The 19914-nt window shown below is 34.8% G+C and overlaps 3 protein-coding genes and 1 long non-coding RNA gene across 5 annotated transcripts; all 4 read right to left on the bottom strand.

Annotated features, from left to right (window-relative positions):
* Positions 1–1081: 1081 nt before the first annotated feature.
* On the bottom strand, positions 1082–3139 carry LOC111634205. The gene is made up of 5 exons (XR_002758168.1): positions 3031–3139; positions 2500–2619; positions 2223–2410; positions 1161–1295; positions 1082–1095 (listed from the first exon to the last, which is right to left on the bottom strand). It is a non-coding gene; the product is annotated as an uncharacterized LOC111634205 (long non-coding RNA).
* Positions 3140–6959: 3820 nt separating this feature from the next.
* Positions 6960–8984, bottom strand: LOC111634207. Its single transcript, XM_023378926.1, has 8 exons — positions 8645–8984; positions 8478–8558; positions 8292–8414; positions 8053–8198; positions 7854–7988; positions 7536–7785; positions 7275–7463; positions 6960–7203 (listed from the first exon to the last, which is right to left on the bottom strand). Exons 1-8 carry the CDS (start codon positions 8712–8714, stop codon positions 7181–7183), a joined length of 1017 nt encoding a protein of 338 aa, XP_023234694.1. The 5' UTR covers positions 8715–8984; the 3' UTR covers positions 6960–7180.
* Positions 8967–11129, bottom strand: LOC111634206 (FK506-binding protein 5-like). 2 transcript variants are annotated; one of them, XM_023378924.1, is made up of 2 exons: positions 11002–11129; positions 8967–10746 (listed from the first exon to the last, which is right to left on the bottom strand). In XM_023378924.1, the coding sequence occupies exon 2, from the start codon at positions 10726–10728 to the stop codon at positions 8998–9000; it is 1731 nt and encodes a 576-aa protein (XP_023234692.1). In that variant the 5' UTR covers positions 10729–10746; positions 11002–11129; the 3' UTR covers positions 8967–8997. The 2 variants fall into 2 exon arrangements, with proteins under 2 accessions (XP_023234692.1, XP_023234693.1); XM_023378925.1 differs by lacking the exon at positions 11002–11129 and adding an exon at positions 10877–10992.
* A 7041-nt stretch (positions 11130–18170) lies between these two features.
* On the bottom strand, positions 18171–19648 carry LOC111634212 (insulin-like). The gene is made up of 3 exons (XM_023378932.1): positions 19299–19648; positions 18997–19204; positions 18171–18931 (listed from the first exon to the last, which is right to left on the bottom strand). The coding sequence occupies exons 1-3, from the start codon at positions 19308–19310 to the stop codon at positions 18735–18737; spliced, it is 417 nt and encodes a 138-aa protein (XP_023234700.1). The 5' UTR covers positions 19311–19648; the 3' UTR covers positions 18171–18734.
* Between the last annotated feature and the right edge of the window lie 266 nt (positions 19649–19914).

Raw genomic sequence — 19914 nt, 5'->3', positions numbered from 1 at the left:
TTTCCACTTTCAAACATACTTCTAACATTCCATGTAGCTAATTTTTTGTTTTGTCCGGAGATTCTTAGCACCCTCTGACCATTGAAGGTCTGCCGGGGACTGAGGGCCATTCCTGGATTGTATGTCATAATACTATAACTAGGAAGAAAATAATGTGGTGGTTTTCCATTGCCTTCCACATTCCCATGCCGTTGACTAAGTAAATAGTTCATCCGCCTTAAGGAGCAATTTCTTACTCCTAGGACAAGAGATTGCCCTTCTTCATCACAAGAATGAAGTTAGAAGTTTATCCCGACTCCTGCTCGGTCCCCTCCTATGTTAGCCGTCTTACCAACGTTGCCCATCCTTCACCGGAGGCATTATGTCCCACACTAGGAGGTATAGGTAGGGGTTTTCCCATCAGCAAATTTGAGACCGTAAAGGCATTTCTCAAATTCTCCGGTACTTTTGAAGGACAATCATTCTACAACATATTTAATTCTTCACTTTTAAAAAAAGTCTTCAGTTTTCTATAGGAAATTCGAAATCTGAAAGATTTGAAATTAGCTAAATTAACTATATACATTTATATTTATAATTTAAACTAATTACCTGGTATAAAATCATGAATAATATCAAAATGGTCATAAACGTTAAGCGCATTAAAGATATTGACGGCATCTTCATCTTCGATAGTATCCATTGTTTCGTATAGATCCGAGATGAGTTTTACAAAATATGGCGACTTATCACTGATAAGTTTATTCTGTAACTTTCTGAACAAGAAATAAACCTCCTCCTCTTCTTCTATAAAGATTACATGTTTTAAGTTTCATAAATTAATTAGTAAAAGTACTAAGAATACCACTTACCAGACAAGAGAAAGACACAAAGTTTCATGTGATGGAAGAAAGTCATCAATTCTACGTTTTTAAAATACATAAAGAAAGAGCGTAGAGAGTGAACATAGTCAGAAAGTAATTGAAAAGTTTCCTGCTCAACATTACTCTTAAATTGTTCTTGAATATCAAAATCTAGGAATTCGTGCAATTCTTCGTAAAGGAATGCAAAGTCAATCAAAACTAATTTGCATAATTTTTTCCTGATGAGTTCCACCTGAATACTTTTGCTAGTTAGTACGTTTAAGATGAAATTAATTAGATTTAGAGGTCCGTACTTACAAATGTAGCAGCAGGCAATGTGTACCAAAGGATGTTATTCAGTACCAGTTCAGCATTTTGCAATATCAGGTTGTCTAGATATAATTTCAATCGTATGTGTTTTGCCTTGCGATGGAATAAGTCGGAGAAAATTATCTGTAATGAATGTAGGTAAATTGATTCATTAAAGGATTGTATAAAGGATGATGAACAGATTATCCACAAAAAATAAAGAGCATCGTGGTAGAATTACAACGCGAATTAAATTAGACACGGGTAGCTTATCCTGAAGTTTAGTTACACAGCTGTGGCCTAATGAGTAAAACCACTAAACATAATCGCGCCTCACCAAAGTGGAGTATTTCGGGTCTTCTTCGCATCTGTAAATCTTAAATAGGAGCCAGTTCCCTACAGAAAATCTTCCTGGAAGCAATGGCGCTTTATAGCTTCATGGTGCCCAGGTGAATTTGAATTAGGAGCCCCACGTACTGTGTCGAGTTCAGACATTTTTATTCGGTGGAATTTTTCGGGACGAAATATATTCTAATAAAAGATTGGCCCTCTGTTAGTGGTGGTCTCGGGCAATTGCCCATTCTGCCCATATAATAACGCGCACTCTTCCTTGACAGATCGGCCACGGATTGCGTTGCTCCACACCATCAACTCTTCAATCCTTTAATCCTGAAGGTTAGTTGTGTTGGTCTTCATTAGTAATTGAGCAGTGGGAACAGAAGTATCCAACACATTGTCTACCTGAAGATGCAAAAAGACAGGTACTTTTTCAACTAGATTCAGTAATCGCCATGAAATACAAAATGCCATTGAGATAACCATGAAGATTTAGTGTCGCGTGAATTGAGAGATTAGCATTAATTGAAATCCACGTATTGTGAAAACCCAACAGTAATCTGGATTCTATTCCTCACTCCAAAACGGGGAGTCGAAGCTAAACTAGTATGGCCACCTTGCTAACTAAAACACGATTCATTCACATTGTTGGTATTGATATTACCTCAATAAGGAACTGTCAACACGCGAAATAACTTCACTTTATCTAAAAAAAGTGTTTAAAATGATACTTACACTATTAGTATACTTCTTAAATTGTCTTGATTTGTACTTCGTACCACAGCACTTTACTTCTACACCTTTTGCGCGTATATTGATTGGTAAAGTACCAATTTTTACCTGAGTTGTATTTTTGCTCTTCTTGTAACTACGTATTGCTTCTTTAGTTACAAAGTTACCTTTTCCGTTCTTAGTACCGTAACCTTACGTGTAAAGAAATTTCGTGAAATTTGAATGAAAAACACATAGAAATTTAATTAGTAATGGAGATAATTACTGACGTAGAACTTACTCTGTGTGTCTGTGATAGCCAATCTCACTTTTGACAGATTGATACGGCCTGATTTTGATACAGAACGAACAGGAATTATCAAGGAGTAAAATTTGGTGGAATCGTAAGTTATCAGAGGAACTGAAAACACAAACTAATTATGTATAAAATTACACAGTTCATTTAATATATTATACAAATTGATCCAAAGTAAACGTTCATTATACACGTATTGAACCACCGAGATCAGGATTACTTGAAAAAACTTTGTTTCAAAACTTGACGATAGGGGAAATATAGCGCTGTAAAAGAGAAAATACATCATAATGTAAAGACAAATTAATAAAATGTAAAGATTTTCTGACTCTTCATCCTGTGGGCACTTAGAAGATCTTTTCTTCAGACTCATCGTGGGTTTGACCTAGTCTACAATGGGACACTCAGGTGAAGGACATGGCATTGTATTTGACAGTAGCGAGTAACGTGAGGCTGAGACGACGTCAATAAATCAATAAGGAACGTTTAATTATATCAATTTTCCTTGCTACTTACTTTTATACGTGTCTTTAATAATTACAAAGTTTTTGAGGCAGTTCGAACATAAATAGAAGGCGTGAAAATTAGACTTATTTTTCTTTATTTCTCGTTTCCATGATCTAATTGGTGCTTTATAACCTAGGAAAAAAGTTATAGAAATTTTGTATTATTATCATTTCATTCTTTTCTGAAAAATAAAGATCCTATTTGTATTCTTATCCAAAAATATTTTGATATTATATATAGAACCACTGAACCACTGACTAATCAAAAGATTAGGACAATGGTGATCGGAATTATACGTTGATTTCTCCAAAGCAGAGTTTTATGTACCCAAACCAATCTCAGAATATAAACAGGAAAATGTGTAGCCCTTCAACAATATATGAAAATCGATGAAAATAAATAAATGTGGCAATCTTAGCGATGTTGATCGGTGTACACATTGCCAGTGTAAGACACATGGATCATTTGATCTTTGATGTGGCAACAACTTTAGGTCTCTCAAGGACTTCGTAATATGAGTCTACTGGACATATACCATTCGTGGATGTACCAGCACTCGGCGGGCAAATGTCGGTTGTCCACATCATAATTGGTGACTGGGGCGAAGAGACTTTCTATGCTGCTAAAGATTGATTTAAGGCGACGGTGATGCAGATCATTTCCATGTTGAGTGCCAGATTGTATGAACCACGAGGCATATCCTAGGCTAAGAAAGCTGACGTTCTCCTCTTGTGCCACTGCTGACTGTGCGTCATCAAACATTGGTAAGCACAATGTTTGATGACTCCCCACAGAGTGGAGGCGAGTTGCATGGTCGGATAAATCCCGTTTCCAACTGTATCGGGCTGATAGAAGGGTGTGAATGTGGTGTCAACCACGTGTGGTCTTGGACTCACTTTACCAGGTCGGTTCCGTTCAAGGCGTGAAGGTTCTGTAATGATTTGGAAAGCTATTTTATGGAGGCTTGTTACGTCCCCTGGTGTGTCTGGGGAAGTTCTTAAACACTGCCAAAATGTTATGGCTGATCATTTATATCTTTTCTGGTCTTCGTGCATGCTCAACAGGGTGATGAATTTTACCAGATCAATGCTCTGACTCATCAGACAATTATTATTCAGAGTTCCATTAGAGTTTCCGATTAAAGTCTTCAGATTTAAGTTCTATTAAATCTCTCTATGATGCAACTAGAGACACATAGTTCATCTTCTAGATTTCAGAATCGATAGAAATGGTGACCATGAAGAAATGATTTTAATAAAAAGCAAATAATGATGAGCAAAAGAGATATTCATAGTCTATTTAGTACCATGGAAGTTAGAGATATCTCAATTATTAATAATACAAAGATCAGAATGATTTACAATGGACTTTCTTGTCACGATGCGTGCTATTATGTATATATATATATATATATATAAAACAGAAAGTCGAAAGAAGAATGATTGACTCAATTAAATTTTGGCATTAGACGACACTTTGGGCATTAAAAATGACAAAATTGCTCAGTAATACAGGAAATTAAACATGTATGCACACTGGAAACAAAAACTATTGTGTTTTGGGCACATCTATTTTTCATGGATAAATATTTGCATCTTTACCGATGCTAATACTCCTTAACATAGAAATGAGAAGAGGACTAGTGCTGGCAGAAATGGGATTTTCTGAAAAATCGGTTAACCGGTTGCGATAAGTCCTGTGTTTAAATATTAGATGCCAAATCCCCTTATTTAAAGCCAATTTCAATACAGTAGAAATAACGTTTTTAAAGCAGGTTGATCGGTTTGCTTGTTACCACATAAGAGGACAACAGAGAGAGGTGAAGGAGTATTAGGTAAAGTCACAAGGAATCAGCAATAACTCGACAGAACATAATAATACATTAATGCAAGACTATCCATTTTTTCAAAACAATCTTACTGAACACCGTCTTACCTTGAACTTGAATACTCTTTGTTTTACTTTTTCCAACTTCATGTTTATGTTTTTTCACTATAGAAGTGATGATTTTTCTTTCTTCTTTACATTCATTTGCCGTCAATTTGCACTTCTCTTCCTCCGACGTTGTCAAATCATCAATAGAAAATATAGTTTCACTGCTTGGATCTAATTTTTCAGTAGATTTATGTTCAACTTTCTGCGCGCTCGAAGAACGATTTACTTCTTAAATTGTCTTGATTTGTACTTCGTACCACAGCACTTTACTTCTACACCTTTTGCGCGTATATTGATTGGTAAAGTACCAATTTTTACCTGAGTTGTATTTTTGCTCTTCTTGTAACTACGTATTGCTTCTTTAGTTACAAAGTTACCTTTTCCGTTCTTAGTACCGTAACCTTACGTGTAAAGAAATTTCGTGAAATTTGAATGAAAAACACATAGAAATTATTATTTTCATTGTGAAATTAGCCTAAAATTGTATGTTCTTATTTTGCTATTGTATTCTTATTTTTACTCTTTTCACACCGTTGGCAGTAACAGGGTCTTTTACTATGACTATTATGGGTTTGATCAGGACTACAATAAAGATAGTCAAGGTGATGTCTCACCACGTGGCCACACCTCAGGTTCGTTTTACCAATGGTCTCCAACTTATTCGAATAACTCGATTGTAGAAATATATGAGTTCATCATGACATGACCCTGGATCCCGTAATGGTTTGTTGGTGTCTTTACCTATTTGGCCATCTGGCAATCCGAAAATTTCGTGTTGAAGCCAGAACCTATGACCTTTTAGAACATTAATTAATCTACTGCAATACAGGACAGCTTTATACCTGAATACTAAATACGACAACGGATAAGTATTATCAGAATGAGTCCGAATAAATGGAGTTTGAATATGAATTGCTCTGTACATAAAGGCCATTTTTTGACCTTGCATGGCTCACACCAACTTAATTCTCCCTTGGCAGATGGATGCCCTGTGTACAGTCTCCCTGTTGGCTGATGTCCTTACGTGTTGCTGCAAATGAACGATACACTTAAAGCTTAACACGAAACGGTGTAAAATAAAAATTTAACGTTACCGTGAATGAACGAATGAAGATTTCATTAAAGTACAAAACAAATTTTTAANAAAATCCGTTATGTAATGGAAAAAGTATTTTAATTTAATCCTTTCTTCATACAGTTTTCTTCCTCGATCTATTTCTTAAATTGTTTTGTCTATTAAGATTATTTATTAATTATAACTTAACACTTCTGATTAATAATCTTAATATAGTGTCTACGCTTTTAATAATTTATAGATATAATTTACTATCATTTTAATTAATACTCTTTTTCGATTAATTAGATACTTCTTTTTTTTAAAAAATTTGCTGTATAATTTTATCAATTATGAATTAAAATTTTATTATTATTATTGACTTGACACGAAAATAAATGTCATCTACTCGTGGTCGAAAAATTCATTGTCTTCTCAAAAAACGTCTTTCGACTCTTTCTAAAAATTCGATAGCCATAAGAATTACGTATTCGTCAACCATTTTCACTTTCGTGTAGCGATTTCACATGCTCGACTCAACGTGAGTAGCAACTCGCATGGTGAGATGGGAAAGCGCGAGTTAGAACTCGAGACTACCAATTTGACGTCAGTGTGAGAGATGGTACCACGTGACACCTTCAACACGTTGGGAGTTGTTACACGAAAAACTCGAGACTAAGGGCCCTGGATGGGGTAGTGCACACTTGTTTACGTAATGTCGACGTAAGTTTCCAGTGTTATTGTCAGATGAAAAAAGGTGACGTTAAATTGACGTAAAAATGTACACTATCGCAACAAATCTAACAGACCCAATGTCAGATGAGCTGCTTTCCCAGTGATTCCGGCATATTTGGGGTGGTTTAACAATGCGCTGTTTAATTTACATATCTAACAGCACGTTACGTTAGTGGCATTAATAAAATTTACTACTAAAATAACTGAAATTTACAGAATTTTATTAAAAACAATTACAATAAAACATTTTATTACGTAACAGTACAATCCCAGGCAGCAGTTTTAGGCTACACAAGTCACAATTTTATATTACGTAGAATAAACAATTGGAATTGTTAATTATTAATCAATCGGTTATTCGAACCAAGAAAAAATTAAGAACGGAAGTTACAGCAAACACGAGAAATGAAGATTCCTCTGGTTCTTAAATAACTCCTACTCGAGCGTAGTACCAAATTCTGCAAATAAAAAAACCCCATTAAAATGTAATAAATGGTAAATTATATACAAAAGATATTCTGAATACTACCGGGAACAAAATCCTTCACAATATCAATGTACTCGAGATTGGTAAAGTGTGACAGCACATCCATTACTTCCTCGTTTTTGATATTTATATGGTAGTTTATCATCTTGATATCTTTGACAAATTGTAAAGAATGATATTGTACGAGTTTCTTAAGAATAGGTTTATACATCTCATCGATCTTAGAATCATCTGTTTAATAATGGAACAATTAGTTGCGCGTTAATGGAAGTGTACAGTACAATTGTTAAAATAATACCATACGTTCTTTGTAAGTTTCCAGCAAAATGCAAAGTTTAAGGAGGGAGTAAAACTTAGTTAATTCCTCCGTCTTGTAAGACATGATGAATTGTTTTATATACATAATAGAACTGTATAGATGATGAGCTTTCCAGTCGTTATCATTGAGTAACACGTCACCGAATTCGAAGGCTGCAAAATGCTTAAAATCGTCGAGAAACAATGCAAAATCCATTAAAACCATCTTCCACATGTGTAGATCTATTATTATCATCTGCAATTTTATTTCTGTGTTAATTTAGTGAAGTAGAACAATACAAAAATATATGAAAGTTTACTTACCAAAGTTTCTTCACAAATATTCTCCCAAGAAATATTGTTGATTACTAAATCTACATTTTCTATCATTAAGTGATTTATAATGAAAGATAATTTCTTCTCAGATAAATAGTCATAATAGTCACGGCTAAACAAGACCTGAAAAACACAGAAGCGGTGTTTAAAATGGAGGATTTTGCACAAAATTTTACACAGAACATACCTTGTTTGCTGCTTCTTTTAATATTGCCGATTTGTATGGAAAATTTATATTTATTTTTAGGGAATGTCGTGGAAGTATTCGTTTAATCAATATTGCCCTCCTCTTTAGCTGTTGTTTGTTAAGTCTAGGTCTTATAGCTGGAGGTTCTAAAAGGTTAAAAAGCCTTATTATTAATATTTTATACGACCAAAAGTTTATTTACATTAGATAAAACACTGAAATTTAATCATAACACTTACCTCGAGATGCAACATCAATAACTTTTAATCGAGACAAGTCAATCTCTCCTGGTTTGTATAATTCTGATACAGCGTTAACAGGGATGCTCATGTAATGAGGTCGATTTTTTAGAAGTACAGGTACTATAAAACAATAAAGAAATTGAGATTTATCCATGTAAAATACGAAGTAACAGTTCTACTTACTTCTGTACTCGTTTGAGACAATTTTGAACCAATCCATATGATCAGTGCAAATGATAACATTTTCAGATGTTTCTGGTTCGTCTAGAAGGAATTGATGAATGAAACTTCGTATTCCCAAATGTAAAATCTACAAAACTAGACACTACTTAGAAAAAAATTACACTTACTAGATTTTTCAGCTGCTTGCCTTACGTCTTGAATGGGAGTAACTTCCGATTTTGCGTCTGCTGTTTTCATCTCTCCTCCTGTCTTAACTGATTCGTCTCTCTTCTCAAATTCAGGCTCTGATCTCTCTTCGATGAGTACTGTTGCTTTTTCTTCGAAGCTTTCTCGCTTCTTTGGTTGAGATATTTCTTCAGGTGGTTTCTCCAATTTCTCTTCATCCTCCTCAATGCTTGATGTACTTTCCTCTTCTTCAGTCGATTTACTTTCCTCTTCTTCGGCCGATCTAGTTTCCTCCTCCGCAACTGATCTAGTTTCCTCCTCCGCAACTGATCTAGTTTCCTCCTCCGCAACTGATCTAGTTTTCCTCCTCTTCGGCTGATTTACTTTCCTCTTCTTTAACAGAATCCTTTTGTATGTTTTCTAATTCAGCTTCCAGCAACTCTGCCTCCTTTTTTGTTTTTTCTTCCTGTATTTCCTGCTTGCCTGTGAATTTAGCAATATTTTGCTCTGTTATTTCCAAATTTTCATGCCGAGAAAATCTTTGAAGTAATGTCGTTTCCTCAAAAAATTCTTCTACAACTTCCCTCATTTTTGCTAACCTTTCCTCCCCGACTACGGGTTTTGTTAAAGCACCAAAGTCGGTTTCTTCCATTTCTGCAAGTTCATTCAGCTTTCTTACTCTTTCCTCTTCCCACTTATCATCTTTAAATACTTTAGGTGACTTTGAAAATCCAGGAAAGGTGAACCGATTGACAGGTTTTTGTGCTTCCATATCAGACTGTTCGATTGATTGCTTCTTCTGGTCTTCCATCTTCGAGTCTAAAGTATCTGCTGGAGGGGATGATGCCAAGGGTTTGTCGCCTGGAGAAAGTGTAGTCGTTTCTTTCAGTTTATTTTGTATCATGTCTTCAAGTTTTGCAACTGTTTCTTGTAGTTTTCGCTCTTTTTCTTTTATATTTCTAATCTCCTCTTCATTGGATTCAGTAGATTCTTCTTTCATCTCTTTTTTCTTTACTAGTTCTATCATTACTTTCATTAGTTCCAATCTATTCATTATGCAGTCATTCTGAAGTTTTTTCAGATCTTCTGTATCTTCCACTGCTTCAGTTTCCTCTTCGTGACTTGAAAAAGACGACGACAAATCCCGTTTTTCCTGCCCAGCTATTTCTATTTCTTTTGTAAGCTTAGTAATATCGTCTCTTAAAGTTTCTTCTGTTTCTTCCAGATGTCTAATTTCCTTTTCTAATTCATCAGATTCAGCCATTTCTCCTAATTTTATTCTTTGTTCCTTTTGATTTAAGATTGCTAATAATACTTTTGAATGTTCGAGTCTCTTCATAAGCAATTTTGATCTCAAATCGCAGAAATTTAATAAAGAAGAAGAACCTTTTGGTTCTTCACCTTCACCAGGTTTGATTATCATTCCTTCAGTTTCTTCTTCAGCTAATTTCTTTTTTATCTTCATACCTGAAGGTGAACTAGAGACACAGACAATATCTTCTAGTTTTTCAGCGAGTTCGTTCATTTCTCCTATACTTTCATAAACTTTTTCTACAATTGCTGAAGGTTTAGTTTTAGCTTCTTTTGACCCTGTTTTTAGTTTCCTTTGCTGTTCTTTCAAACTTAACAAGGTTTTGGTAAGGGATAATTTCTCTTCAGTTAATTCTAGTATTTCTTTAAAAGAAGTTAGCATCAAATGTCTGGAACTTAGAGATGCTGAAGAGATGTCTACTGCTTCTTTATACATGGCAACGGCTGATTCCTCTTTTGGTTCAATGACTTTGCTTTCAGCTGGTTTAATTTCTTCAACTCTTCTGTCTGATTCCTGTTTGCTAGATTTCTCTCTCTTTCCTTCAAATTGTTCTTGTCCTTTAATTGATTTTCTAGGAGATTGAGAAGAGGAACTCTTTTCCATTTTCTGCTCTTTAGAGCGCCTAGTGTCTTTCTTTGATTTCTGTCGCTTTTTCTCTTCAGCAGCTACTCCTTCCCCTTCACCCTGTTTACCTTTTACTTCTTTCCCTTTAGATGATCTCTTATCTTTTCTCTTACTCGCATCATACTCTTCGTCAGATGGAGGAGGTGCCATAATAAAAAATTTAGTTTCCTACATTAAAAATAATTAAGTGGTTTAAACTATTGTAAAAATAAAAGCACAATAATATAAATTATTAAAGAACACTGAAAACTTCAGGTTTCATGAGGTGGGGAATTTCTAAAGCAATACAATTTCTTACACACTCAAAGAAACTTCTTGAAATTCGAATTTAAGCAAGTATTCAGTGAAATTTTCATAGGAATTTTAATATAACTCATGAAATTAATGTTAAATTCGCAAGAAATCTAATTGTTTTTTACTTACTTTAACTCTTGAACACTACGAAATCAACAGCAAAGTGTACCTCGTCCCAGCTTGATGGTGAAACTCGTTTGCATATTTTTACGTGTAATCTCATAATAAAATTTTTAAATGAAATAATTTCTTTTACGATTTAAAATCTGTATTTTAATATTGTTTAAAAAGTATTGTAAATGCTGGTATATATTTTATAATTAATTATTTTAATTTAACAAGTAAATAAATTTGAATATGTAAAACAGAATGTTTAATTGTTAAAGGTGAATAATTTTGTAATGGTTACTTTTATGAATGAAAAATATTTAAAGATAATATTTTAATAATAGTGTTTTATTATAAATATGATCTTGTAATTTAAATAAATTAATTTGCATTAGTGATGTGGCTGTTGTAACATATTTGATTACTCAGGAAGACAGATGATCGTGGATTTTCTGGAGGATTAGGGTTTGATTCTGGGTTTGGACCTCAGGAAATCAAGATATATTCTAGGAAAAAGGAAGGAGATTAGATAGTTTGGACTGATCTGCTAAAAAGCGTATGTTCAAGGTAGTTTGCGGTTATACTTTACATGCCCACCAGTACTTCAGTACATTAAATCATTGAACAATAATGGTTACGGGTTTAATCTCGAACATCAGAATGTCCTCGTAAAGTTTTCAGATTTGTACATTTATTTAACCTGTAATAGGGGCTAATTTTACACATAAAATCCCTCGTGATCTTTCCTTGTTGGTAGATCCACCCTCGTGTTGTGTTGCCTTATTCAACAACAAGAACATATTTTTGTCTGAAGATTTTTGATGATAAGTAAAGTGTTTGCACATCTTTGATTTCGATTGTTGTTGTTCTTTTTAACTTATATTTAGGTTTTCTGACAAATGAGAAATATGGTATTTCTATCGCTTAAGTATATTTTACTCGACTTTACGTCTGTCCGCCACAAATATTGAAGTCGTAATATCACTAGAAAAACGTTTAAAGCACATAAAATCATATTAAAATATATACAAGTATGTACTGTATTTACAGTACACGCATTCGTGAATTTAGATTACTTTTTTTCTGTACCATATTAAAAAACTAAAATTTATTTGTTTGTAAGCTTAAAATAGATTTTTATTAACCATATATTATTAAAAATGCATTAATAGATAAAATACAGAACCGGGAATGGTAATTTACGGTTTAGCCTAGTGATAAGTAGATTCGGAGACAAGTAAATTCGACTTACGTCGTTCTCCTGGAACCAATTACCGACGTAAGGCGAGGTATATCTGTATTTTTTTTTTTTTTTTTTTGACGGTTAAGAATTTTTCTTTATGTCTTCATTACTTACAAGGCGACAATTTTGTTTTCAAAGAAATGATACATTTATTTCCAAATTTTGTCATTGTAGACACATAAATTTCCACTGTCTTAATCTTGAGAACGGAATTATATGAAATCCGAGACCAGATGTGGAAACCTTAGGCACAGGAGGCCCCAACTTCGTATGAACTGCCCATGCAGACCGGAAGTCTCGTTTTTTTCAATTCAAAATCTCCCGAAAGCAGTTAATAGATGACCGGCACGACTCTTAATGTTAAAGGAAAAGTATGATGTACAGGGGAAGCCACTATTAATATGAGGTAGAAAGCACGTTTTAAATTAAATGATTTAAAAATATAATTAAAAATTGCAACCCGGCACTGTGACGGTGTCACAATAAACAATTGTTCGTAGTTATTGTGAGATCTGAATAGACCCTGTGACTAATTAATAATTTAATTATAAAGTTAAATTTCTAGTGGAAAATATTCTTTAATTTTGGTGAGAAAATATCGTTTTTATAAACGTGGGAAATTGATAAAATGTCACTTCCTTTAACGGAAGTTGAAACATCCTTTTGTTTTATCCTTATCTACTAACAATCTCAGCACCCTGGGAACTGTCGACCCCACAATAAATCCCCTTTTCCTCTGTTCACGTGAGAGAATCCAAAATGTTGATTGGATGAAAATCAAGAGAAATAGAAAGTTTTGCAGGATTCGGGGAGTACGCCACGAAATTCCATAGAAGGAAGACGTATTCCATATTGGCTCCCTAAGGCCAACGTCCTTAGGAGTACACCTGAAGATCTCATAGAAGACAGACGTATTCCATACCGCATCCCTAAGGCCTACGCCCATAGTCATATCCAGCAGAAGTTAATAATGAGTTCAAGTTAGTAAGATAAGAAGAAAAGTTTTATTAGGTGCCATTCAAGACCTTACCACGAGCTGAAGTATATGAACTGCAGGAATTAATGTATAAATAAATTAAAGATAAAGAAGAAGAGGTAGTATGATCGTAATAGAAAATTGTGAGCTCTCTCTCTCGAAACTTTTAGATTAATTATTTCATTGTGTATAGTTTTATTCATTTGTCTTATTAAATTTAGTTATATTATTGTTAAAGGAATGTCTCAAGTGTCTGAATCAAACCTCTTCCCTCTACGAAGCATAACGCGTATTAATCCGCGTATCTAAATTTGATTAACTGGTGTCGGGAATCCTGACGAGGAAACGAGCGATTGTGAAATCCTCTAGTCCCGCTTTAAATTAATCTTCAAATTGTAAATCCCTCCGCACTCGACTTTCTTCGAATAGAAAACCATCCTTTTAGACAAACAGAGGACTATTCTAAAGAATAGTTGCCAGTTAAGTGATACTACGGTCATAGTTACTCAGTATCCACGGCAAGCCCCTCACATTATAGTTTGTTTGTGAAAACTTTAGTTTCAACTTGTAAAAATATTTACAATGACAAACTACATTTTGTAGTGTTATGAATCACAATATTGAAAGTTAAAATCCTTCTAAGAAGTAATAAGGAGTTAATAATTGTGAGAAATGGAAGAAGTGTTGCATTTGACCATCAAAAATAGACAAAGAAAACATGCCGGTAAGTGCAAGAGACTGATACGTAGAAACTACACAATTAAGATGTGTACGAATTGTGCATTATACCCATCGTTGTGGATAACAAAAGTATATTAAGACGAACTATCCTTTTGTTCGTTAGGCTATAGACAACTTTAGACACTAAAGCCGAGAGCCCGAACAGGGATTGGAAAATTACCAATCCGAAATGCATTTGTGAGATCCGCGATTTTTACGCCGATGTGGAAAAAATAATCTTTGTAAACAACTCCGATGAAAAAACCACTCTTGGTGAGAAGTATATCGGAGGTCACCGATTGTTTTCACACTTAGGTGGAAAAGTTGATAGTTAGTTGATCGGAAATCACCGTAAGTGTCAACAGAAGTCGATCACGTGACTCGTTTCCCACGAATAACGTATAAAACCTCGAGTCCCCGGAAACTCCGGCGCGACCGAAGGAAGTTATACTTGTAACTGTGCATATTCCGGACCGAAAGGACATACGACCGACCACAATCACAGCCATTTGAGCTTCCATGATTATCGCTATTCTATCGTTCCTGCGCCGATTACGAGTCTTACGGACATTCAACGAACGCATATTAGACATATCCTCATAGAAGTATTTGTATTTTTAGAGCTTTATGAACTCTCTCTCTCCGTTAAAGCTATTAGAGCGTCCCCTTTTGTATAGTGAAAGTATTTAATCGCATTTAACCTATGTATCCTAGCTTAGTTATATAAATAAATGCTTGTTTAGTTTGTTAAACCTGTCTCCTGTCTCTAAACGGTACCTGCCGACTTACCGACGCACTCCCCACTCACTTTTTGCCCTCCTAGCCATCCGACAAATCAGAGATCGGGTTCTACCAACCTGTTGCAGAGTAAGTGGTCGGGGATTAGCCCAGTGGCCCGCTGCATATCTCACACATTATTAAATAGGCGAAATAAAGACAACTGTTTTAATCTCGGTCTCTGTTAATTATGCATAACTAGCTTTTACCCGCGACTTGCAAGCAAACACCATTTATATTCAGTATTTCAACAACCATAGTAATTGTTATATAACACCTACCTCTGAGAATCAAACGAACTGTTTTTAATTTGATCAATTTTCTGGAACGTTTACAATCGTTCTATAGTCGAATCAATATGCAATAACAAATTAGAATTTAAAACGGTTCGAACATTTGGTTAAAAAATCGAAATATATAGAAATATTTATAACAATGTCTGAAATGTTATCAATTTAATACACCTAAGTACTCAATGAAGACTAAACGTAGTTGAAAACAAAAAATCGCATCTCAAACAGTACAGTAGAAGCCGTTCTTCAGGTTAAGCTTTCCCTCTCCTCCCGCGGAGGGAATTTCGAAAAATCCCTTCTTAGTGTGCGTTTTCATAACGTACCCTAACTGTGTATCAAATTTCTACTCTAGGTTCAGCGGTTTGCTCTGGGCGATGATGACTCAATCACTCAGTCAGGACAAATAATTTTATACATTTAGATTAAGAAAGACATGATAAATATTAGGCTACTAGTCTCACTATTGAAAGAAGAAACCTTTACTTATAACTTTTTATACGCACTCTGGGCCTGACGAAATAGTCTGTTTCCTCGAAATGAACTACCGTCCTTCTCCCAGTAGCGTAGCGTAGTGGGGGCGGCAGGGGCGGCACTTTTTAGGATGCGGCAAAATTACGTTTTAGGGGGCTGCAAAATTTCACAATAAATAATAATATCTTGTAAGAATTTGAAACATTTTATTTCATATCTTCGTCCACCTACGATTCGGACCGATTGAAATGAGCACGGAATAGTGTTATCATCCGGACAGTCCGGGAATCGATTCGCCGTCCGGGGTTATCGTGCGCAACCTGTCGACCTTTTTTTTTTCTCGTACGATTTATTCGTATATATACACATCCAATATCCAATAGAGCTAGGTCACTTGCGTTACTCCTATCCAAGTCTATCTAGTCGCTAACTGTAACTGACCAGCATATACTGCACATTATTCTTTGCATTGCAAAATGACATTCCGTCAGGAACTTCTGTTCGAACAAACCTCATCTGCCGTCCGGGTCAGCGATTTTAATAAGGTGGCAACACTAGAACGGAATTTTTCATTACTTATTATGTGACGAAACTGAATTTTAGTCTTTTAAATTGAGATACCTAAATAAGGGGGGGGGCGAAATTTTCCTCCGCCCCGGGCGGCTGACACCCACGCTACGCCACTGCCTTCTCCCGAAGGCTTTGTAGATTTCTAACCTTACAAGTTGTTTCGGCCGAGACACTATTATCTCTCGATGGCGTCTTTTTCATTTATAAGCAGCGAGGAAATTGTAGGGGTTTTCTAAAACTCTACAATTATTTTACTCCTTAGAATTCTGTGCTAATTACATAGGGCTATCTCCTTATAGATGAAAAAGTGGACTTTGTCGTATGTGACTACCACACCGACTGTAACATTCGGAAAGGGTAGATATCTACTGACTGTTCGGGATAAGGACGGTATCAATATCGATAATCCATTTATATGTTACTATAGATCTATAATCTTACAATTTAGCAAAATCGCTGTAAAGGGAATTGCCGTGAATTTTGATGTTAGAAACAATAATGTAACAGAATTTTGTTTCCAGTCAGTATTGTAAACAATAATAAATATACCATAACAGTCACGTTCGAGACTTTTTAAGCATCAAAAGAAATGTCATTTACTCACGTAAAAGTATTCAGTACTATAGAGGCGGATCTAGGTTTTTCCTGGTCTAGGGCTTATTGAAATTTAATGGGACCCCATCTTATAATATAATCGAAATGGGTTGATAATGATAATAATAATAAGCGCAGAGTCCAAACGGTTAGGAGTTGAAAGTTAAAATTTGGTACACAGTTAAGGTACAGTATGTCACTAAGAAGGTACCGGCGCGGGACCGGCCGATTCCCTTTCATTGACAGCGTAATGCTTTCAGATATGGCGTTCCGCACGCCAATCGCTGCCATTTATTCTACAATACGGGTTACAAAGAGTGGTTTCACTACAAAAAAATTCAATGCCGGTTGAGGGGATCGAATTCGTGACTCGTGTTTCCACATCGGCGCTGCCACTGCCAGAGCCGCAAGTTCACCCATAGGCGATATTAGGAAACACGCAACGGACGGAGTTTGGAACGATCGTTCCGCCATCTTTGACGATCAATATTGTCAATTTTCTTGTGAATATACGTCACTGCAATACGTCGTGGAATACTGCGTTTCATCTTCCACATCAGATCATCAGCTCGGGATTGACGATATGATGGTGCGCGCTTTTGTTGTTTTCTTTTGTGCTGTTTGATCACGAGTGCATCATACGGAAATATATGATATTGTTACGATACTGACGGTATCCATCACAATGTATATTCCTTACATCCTACCTCTTCTCGATGGAAGCTTGCACCTCTTGCTACTGGTTTGGACTCCACGGCCCTAGACGTTATATATGGGCGAAATATGGTACAGTTACCCTATATTAAATGTGCAATAAAGTATATGTTTTGTTATATTTTTTGTTCCCCCTTTTCAATTTTAAAAATATTCGATAGTTTCGCGAATAATTCATTAAATATCCGATACATATCGAATGCTTTATGTCTCATTCGATGTTGCTATCGATTACATTACGACTATCGCTCATCACTACTCCAGATACTTAAATATTGGTCGCGTGACTTTCTTCTCATCTCGAATTTATAATAAACAATCTTTGTATTGGGCAATGTTATCTCGAAAACCTTCTTCTCGTTGGTTTCAATATCAGACTACTGGGGATTAGCGAACAGTGTTTCTGACGACAAGGTCAAACTCACCGGTTTAACCTTGTGCGTTTATGCATCAGAAATAATGGATATGTAAATATCTGCAAATTACGAAGTCGGTAAAGCTCGATAACTGTTCAGATCGTTGAGTTTTATGCATGCAGCCTTATAACTGCGGTGCAAAAGAATTTTTTTTTTTTTTTAATTTTAAAGATTTTTGAAGTAATAACTTTAAACAAAGGAAAAGCTATTTGACGAGTTCGTAATTATAATATTTAAAGCAGCGTATGATCTACACCCTCTTTTCAAATTGCCTTTTAAATACAGATTAACCACGGATTATCCGCATAAAATTACAGTGCATACAGAATAATATTGGAGAGTACAAATAGGAATATTTTAGTTTCTGTGTCCTTTTTCTGTACATCTTAACACTAGTATTTTTACTGTCTACAAAACTCCAAGATAACTCTAAAACTTTCGTGTAATTAATGAAATTGTGTGCTAGCTGCAGTACAGATATTGTATGTATATAATATATTTGAGGAAACCGATTACATGATCAAGTACTTCTGTTATAATTTTAGAACTTTTAATTAGTCAGTTAACTAAACAAACGTTTTTTCAATTTTGCTTCTTTGTCAAAATAATTACTTTTTTAATGTCGCCCCCCTGAAAAGTAGACAATAACGTTTATTGGTATTTCTACTTAAATTTTATTTAATAACATGTATAGTTACAGTAAATCAATTACCAATACCACTATCAGGCCTACTGAAGAAGTAATTTAGATATAGACTAATCCTAGTTGCCATTATTTAATTATAGAATTTTAAATCAAACTCTAAATGGAAACGTAATCACTTTGTAAAACCGTAATAAAACTATAAATTATTTTGAATCACGAACACTTCTACTTTTAAAAATAGATTTTTTTTTTCACTTGACATCATTACATTCATTTCTAGTGCCTTAAAATTTCATTGTAAAATTTACAATTCATTATCAACAATCGTTAAAAATTATTTCATCCATAAGTTACGTTCTTCTTCCTGTTCTTCGGATTCGGATTGGCCACAATAAGCACTTATCTGCTGAAAAGTACAACTATTGCGGCAACATTCGTCTACCACTCCTCTCTTCTTTCGATCAGAAAAAACAGCTGGAACATTCTGAAGTGGATATCGGTATGATCTGGACACGAGATTCCAATAAGGATCTAGAAATTTAATGAACAGAGAATTTATTTTAAGAAACCGGCAAGAACAATACATTTCCACTTACTTGATAAATCATGATAGGTAGAGATAAATCGTCTGCTATGAGGATTATAATAAGTTCCGTTGCAAATTAATCTGAGTACATCAGCTAACTGGGAACCACAGACTTGTATTCTTCTGCGATAGAACGTTCTTTGTTGCAAAGATGACGAAATTGAAGCGTTCGCCAGAAACACGAACAGGTAAAAAGAAAGAACAACTATGGGAAAAACCTAAGAAATGTTTGAAATAGTATTCAGTTTAACCGAATTTCTTTACCCAAAATTTTCCCACAAAAAATGAAATCAAAATGGTAGTTTTACTCACTTCTAGCTTCATTTCTATCGCAGCGTTTTTCTCCAAAGAGTGCTATATTTAGTAGGAATCTTTCTTTATATACTATTGCATTAGTAATACTCGCCTACTTCTTATTAATCTGGCAGATTAGTAAGAAATAGACGAGTGATGTCGATTCCAGCAGTGGTTTTAGACGGATTTTCAAAGAAGAAAAATTTTATTTTCGGGATTAAAAGCCGTTCCTTTAATCTCTATTAAACAAGCAGATTAAGCGACGTAAACAGTTCGTTAAAAATAATGGATAAATGAGACTTTTAATAAGGCGTTAATAATGTTTATCAGGTTAAAAGGATTAATTAATACTAAAATACATTTCAAAATATTTGTTTAAATGTAATTATTGACCTAGTGGAATACTTAGATGGTTACGTCGCTCTTCGTTTATACTTGACAAAGTAAATACGTTCAAGGCTATCATTATAATTTGATCACTTAAACATACATTAGAATAATAACAGTATAGTCAAACCTCGGTTTTTGAACTTAATTCGTTCCTAAAAGTTGTTCTTAAACCGAAACAAATTTTTCCATAGGAAACAATATAAAATGGATTAATAGTTGTTGAGTGCTTTCTGATTCCAGTGTT

This window comes from Centruroides sculpturatus, unplaced genomic scaffold (assembly GCF_000671375.1).
Source record: "Centruroides sculpturatus isolate CEXI.00-Female unplaced genomic scaffold, Cexi_2.0 scaffold813, whole genome shotgun sequence".
Lineage (NCBI taxonomy): Eukaryota > Metazoa > Arthropoda > Arachnida > Scorpiones > Buthidae > Centruroides > Centruroides sculpturatus.
Note: the sequence above shows the minus strand (reverse complement) of the source record. Positions and strands in the feature narration are given on the sequence as shown.

Coding starts and splice junctions, on each gene's coding strand:
- LOC111634212 (XM_023378932.1), bottom strand. Junction 18,932..18,996: donor TACCTATCATGATTTATCAA/GTAAGTGGAAAT, acceptor TTAAATTTCTAG/ATCCTTATTGGAATCTCGTG.
- LOC111634207 (XM_023378926.1), bottom strand. CDS start 8,714: ATGAAAACAGCAGACGCAAAATCGGAAGTTACTCCCATTCAAGACGTA. Junction 8,559..8,644: donor GCAAGCAGCTGAAAAATCTA/GTAAGTGTAATT, acceptor AATTCCTTCTAG/ACGAACCAGAAACATCTGAA. Junction 7,989..8,052: donor TAAAAGAAGCAGCAAACAAG/GTATGTTCTGTG, acceptor TGTGTTTTTCAG/GTCTTGTTTAGCCGTGACTA.
- LOC111634206 (XM_023378924.1), bottom strand. CDS start 10,728: ATGGCACCTCCTCCATCTGACGAAGAGTATGATGCGAGTAAGAGAAAA.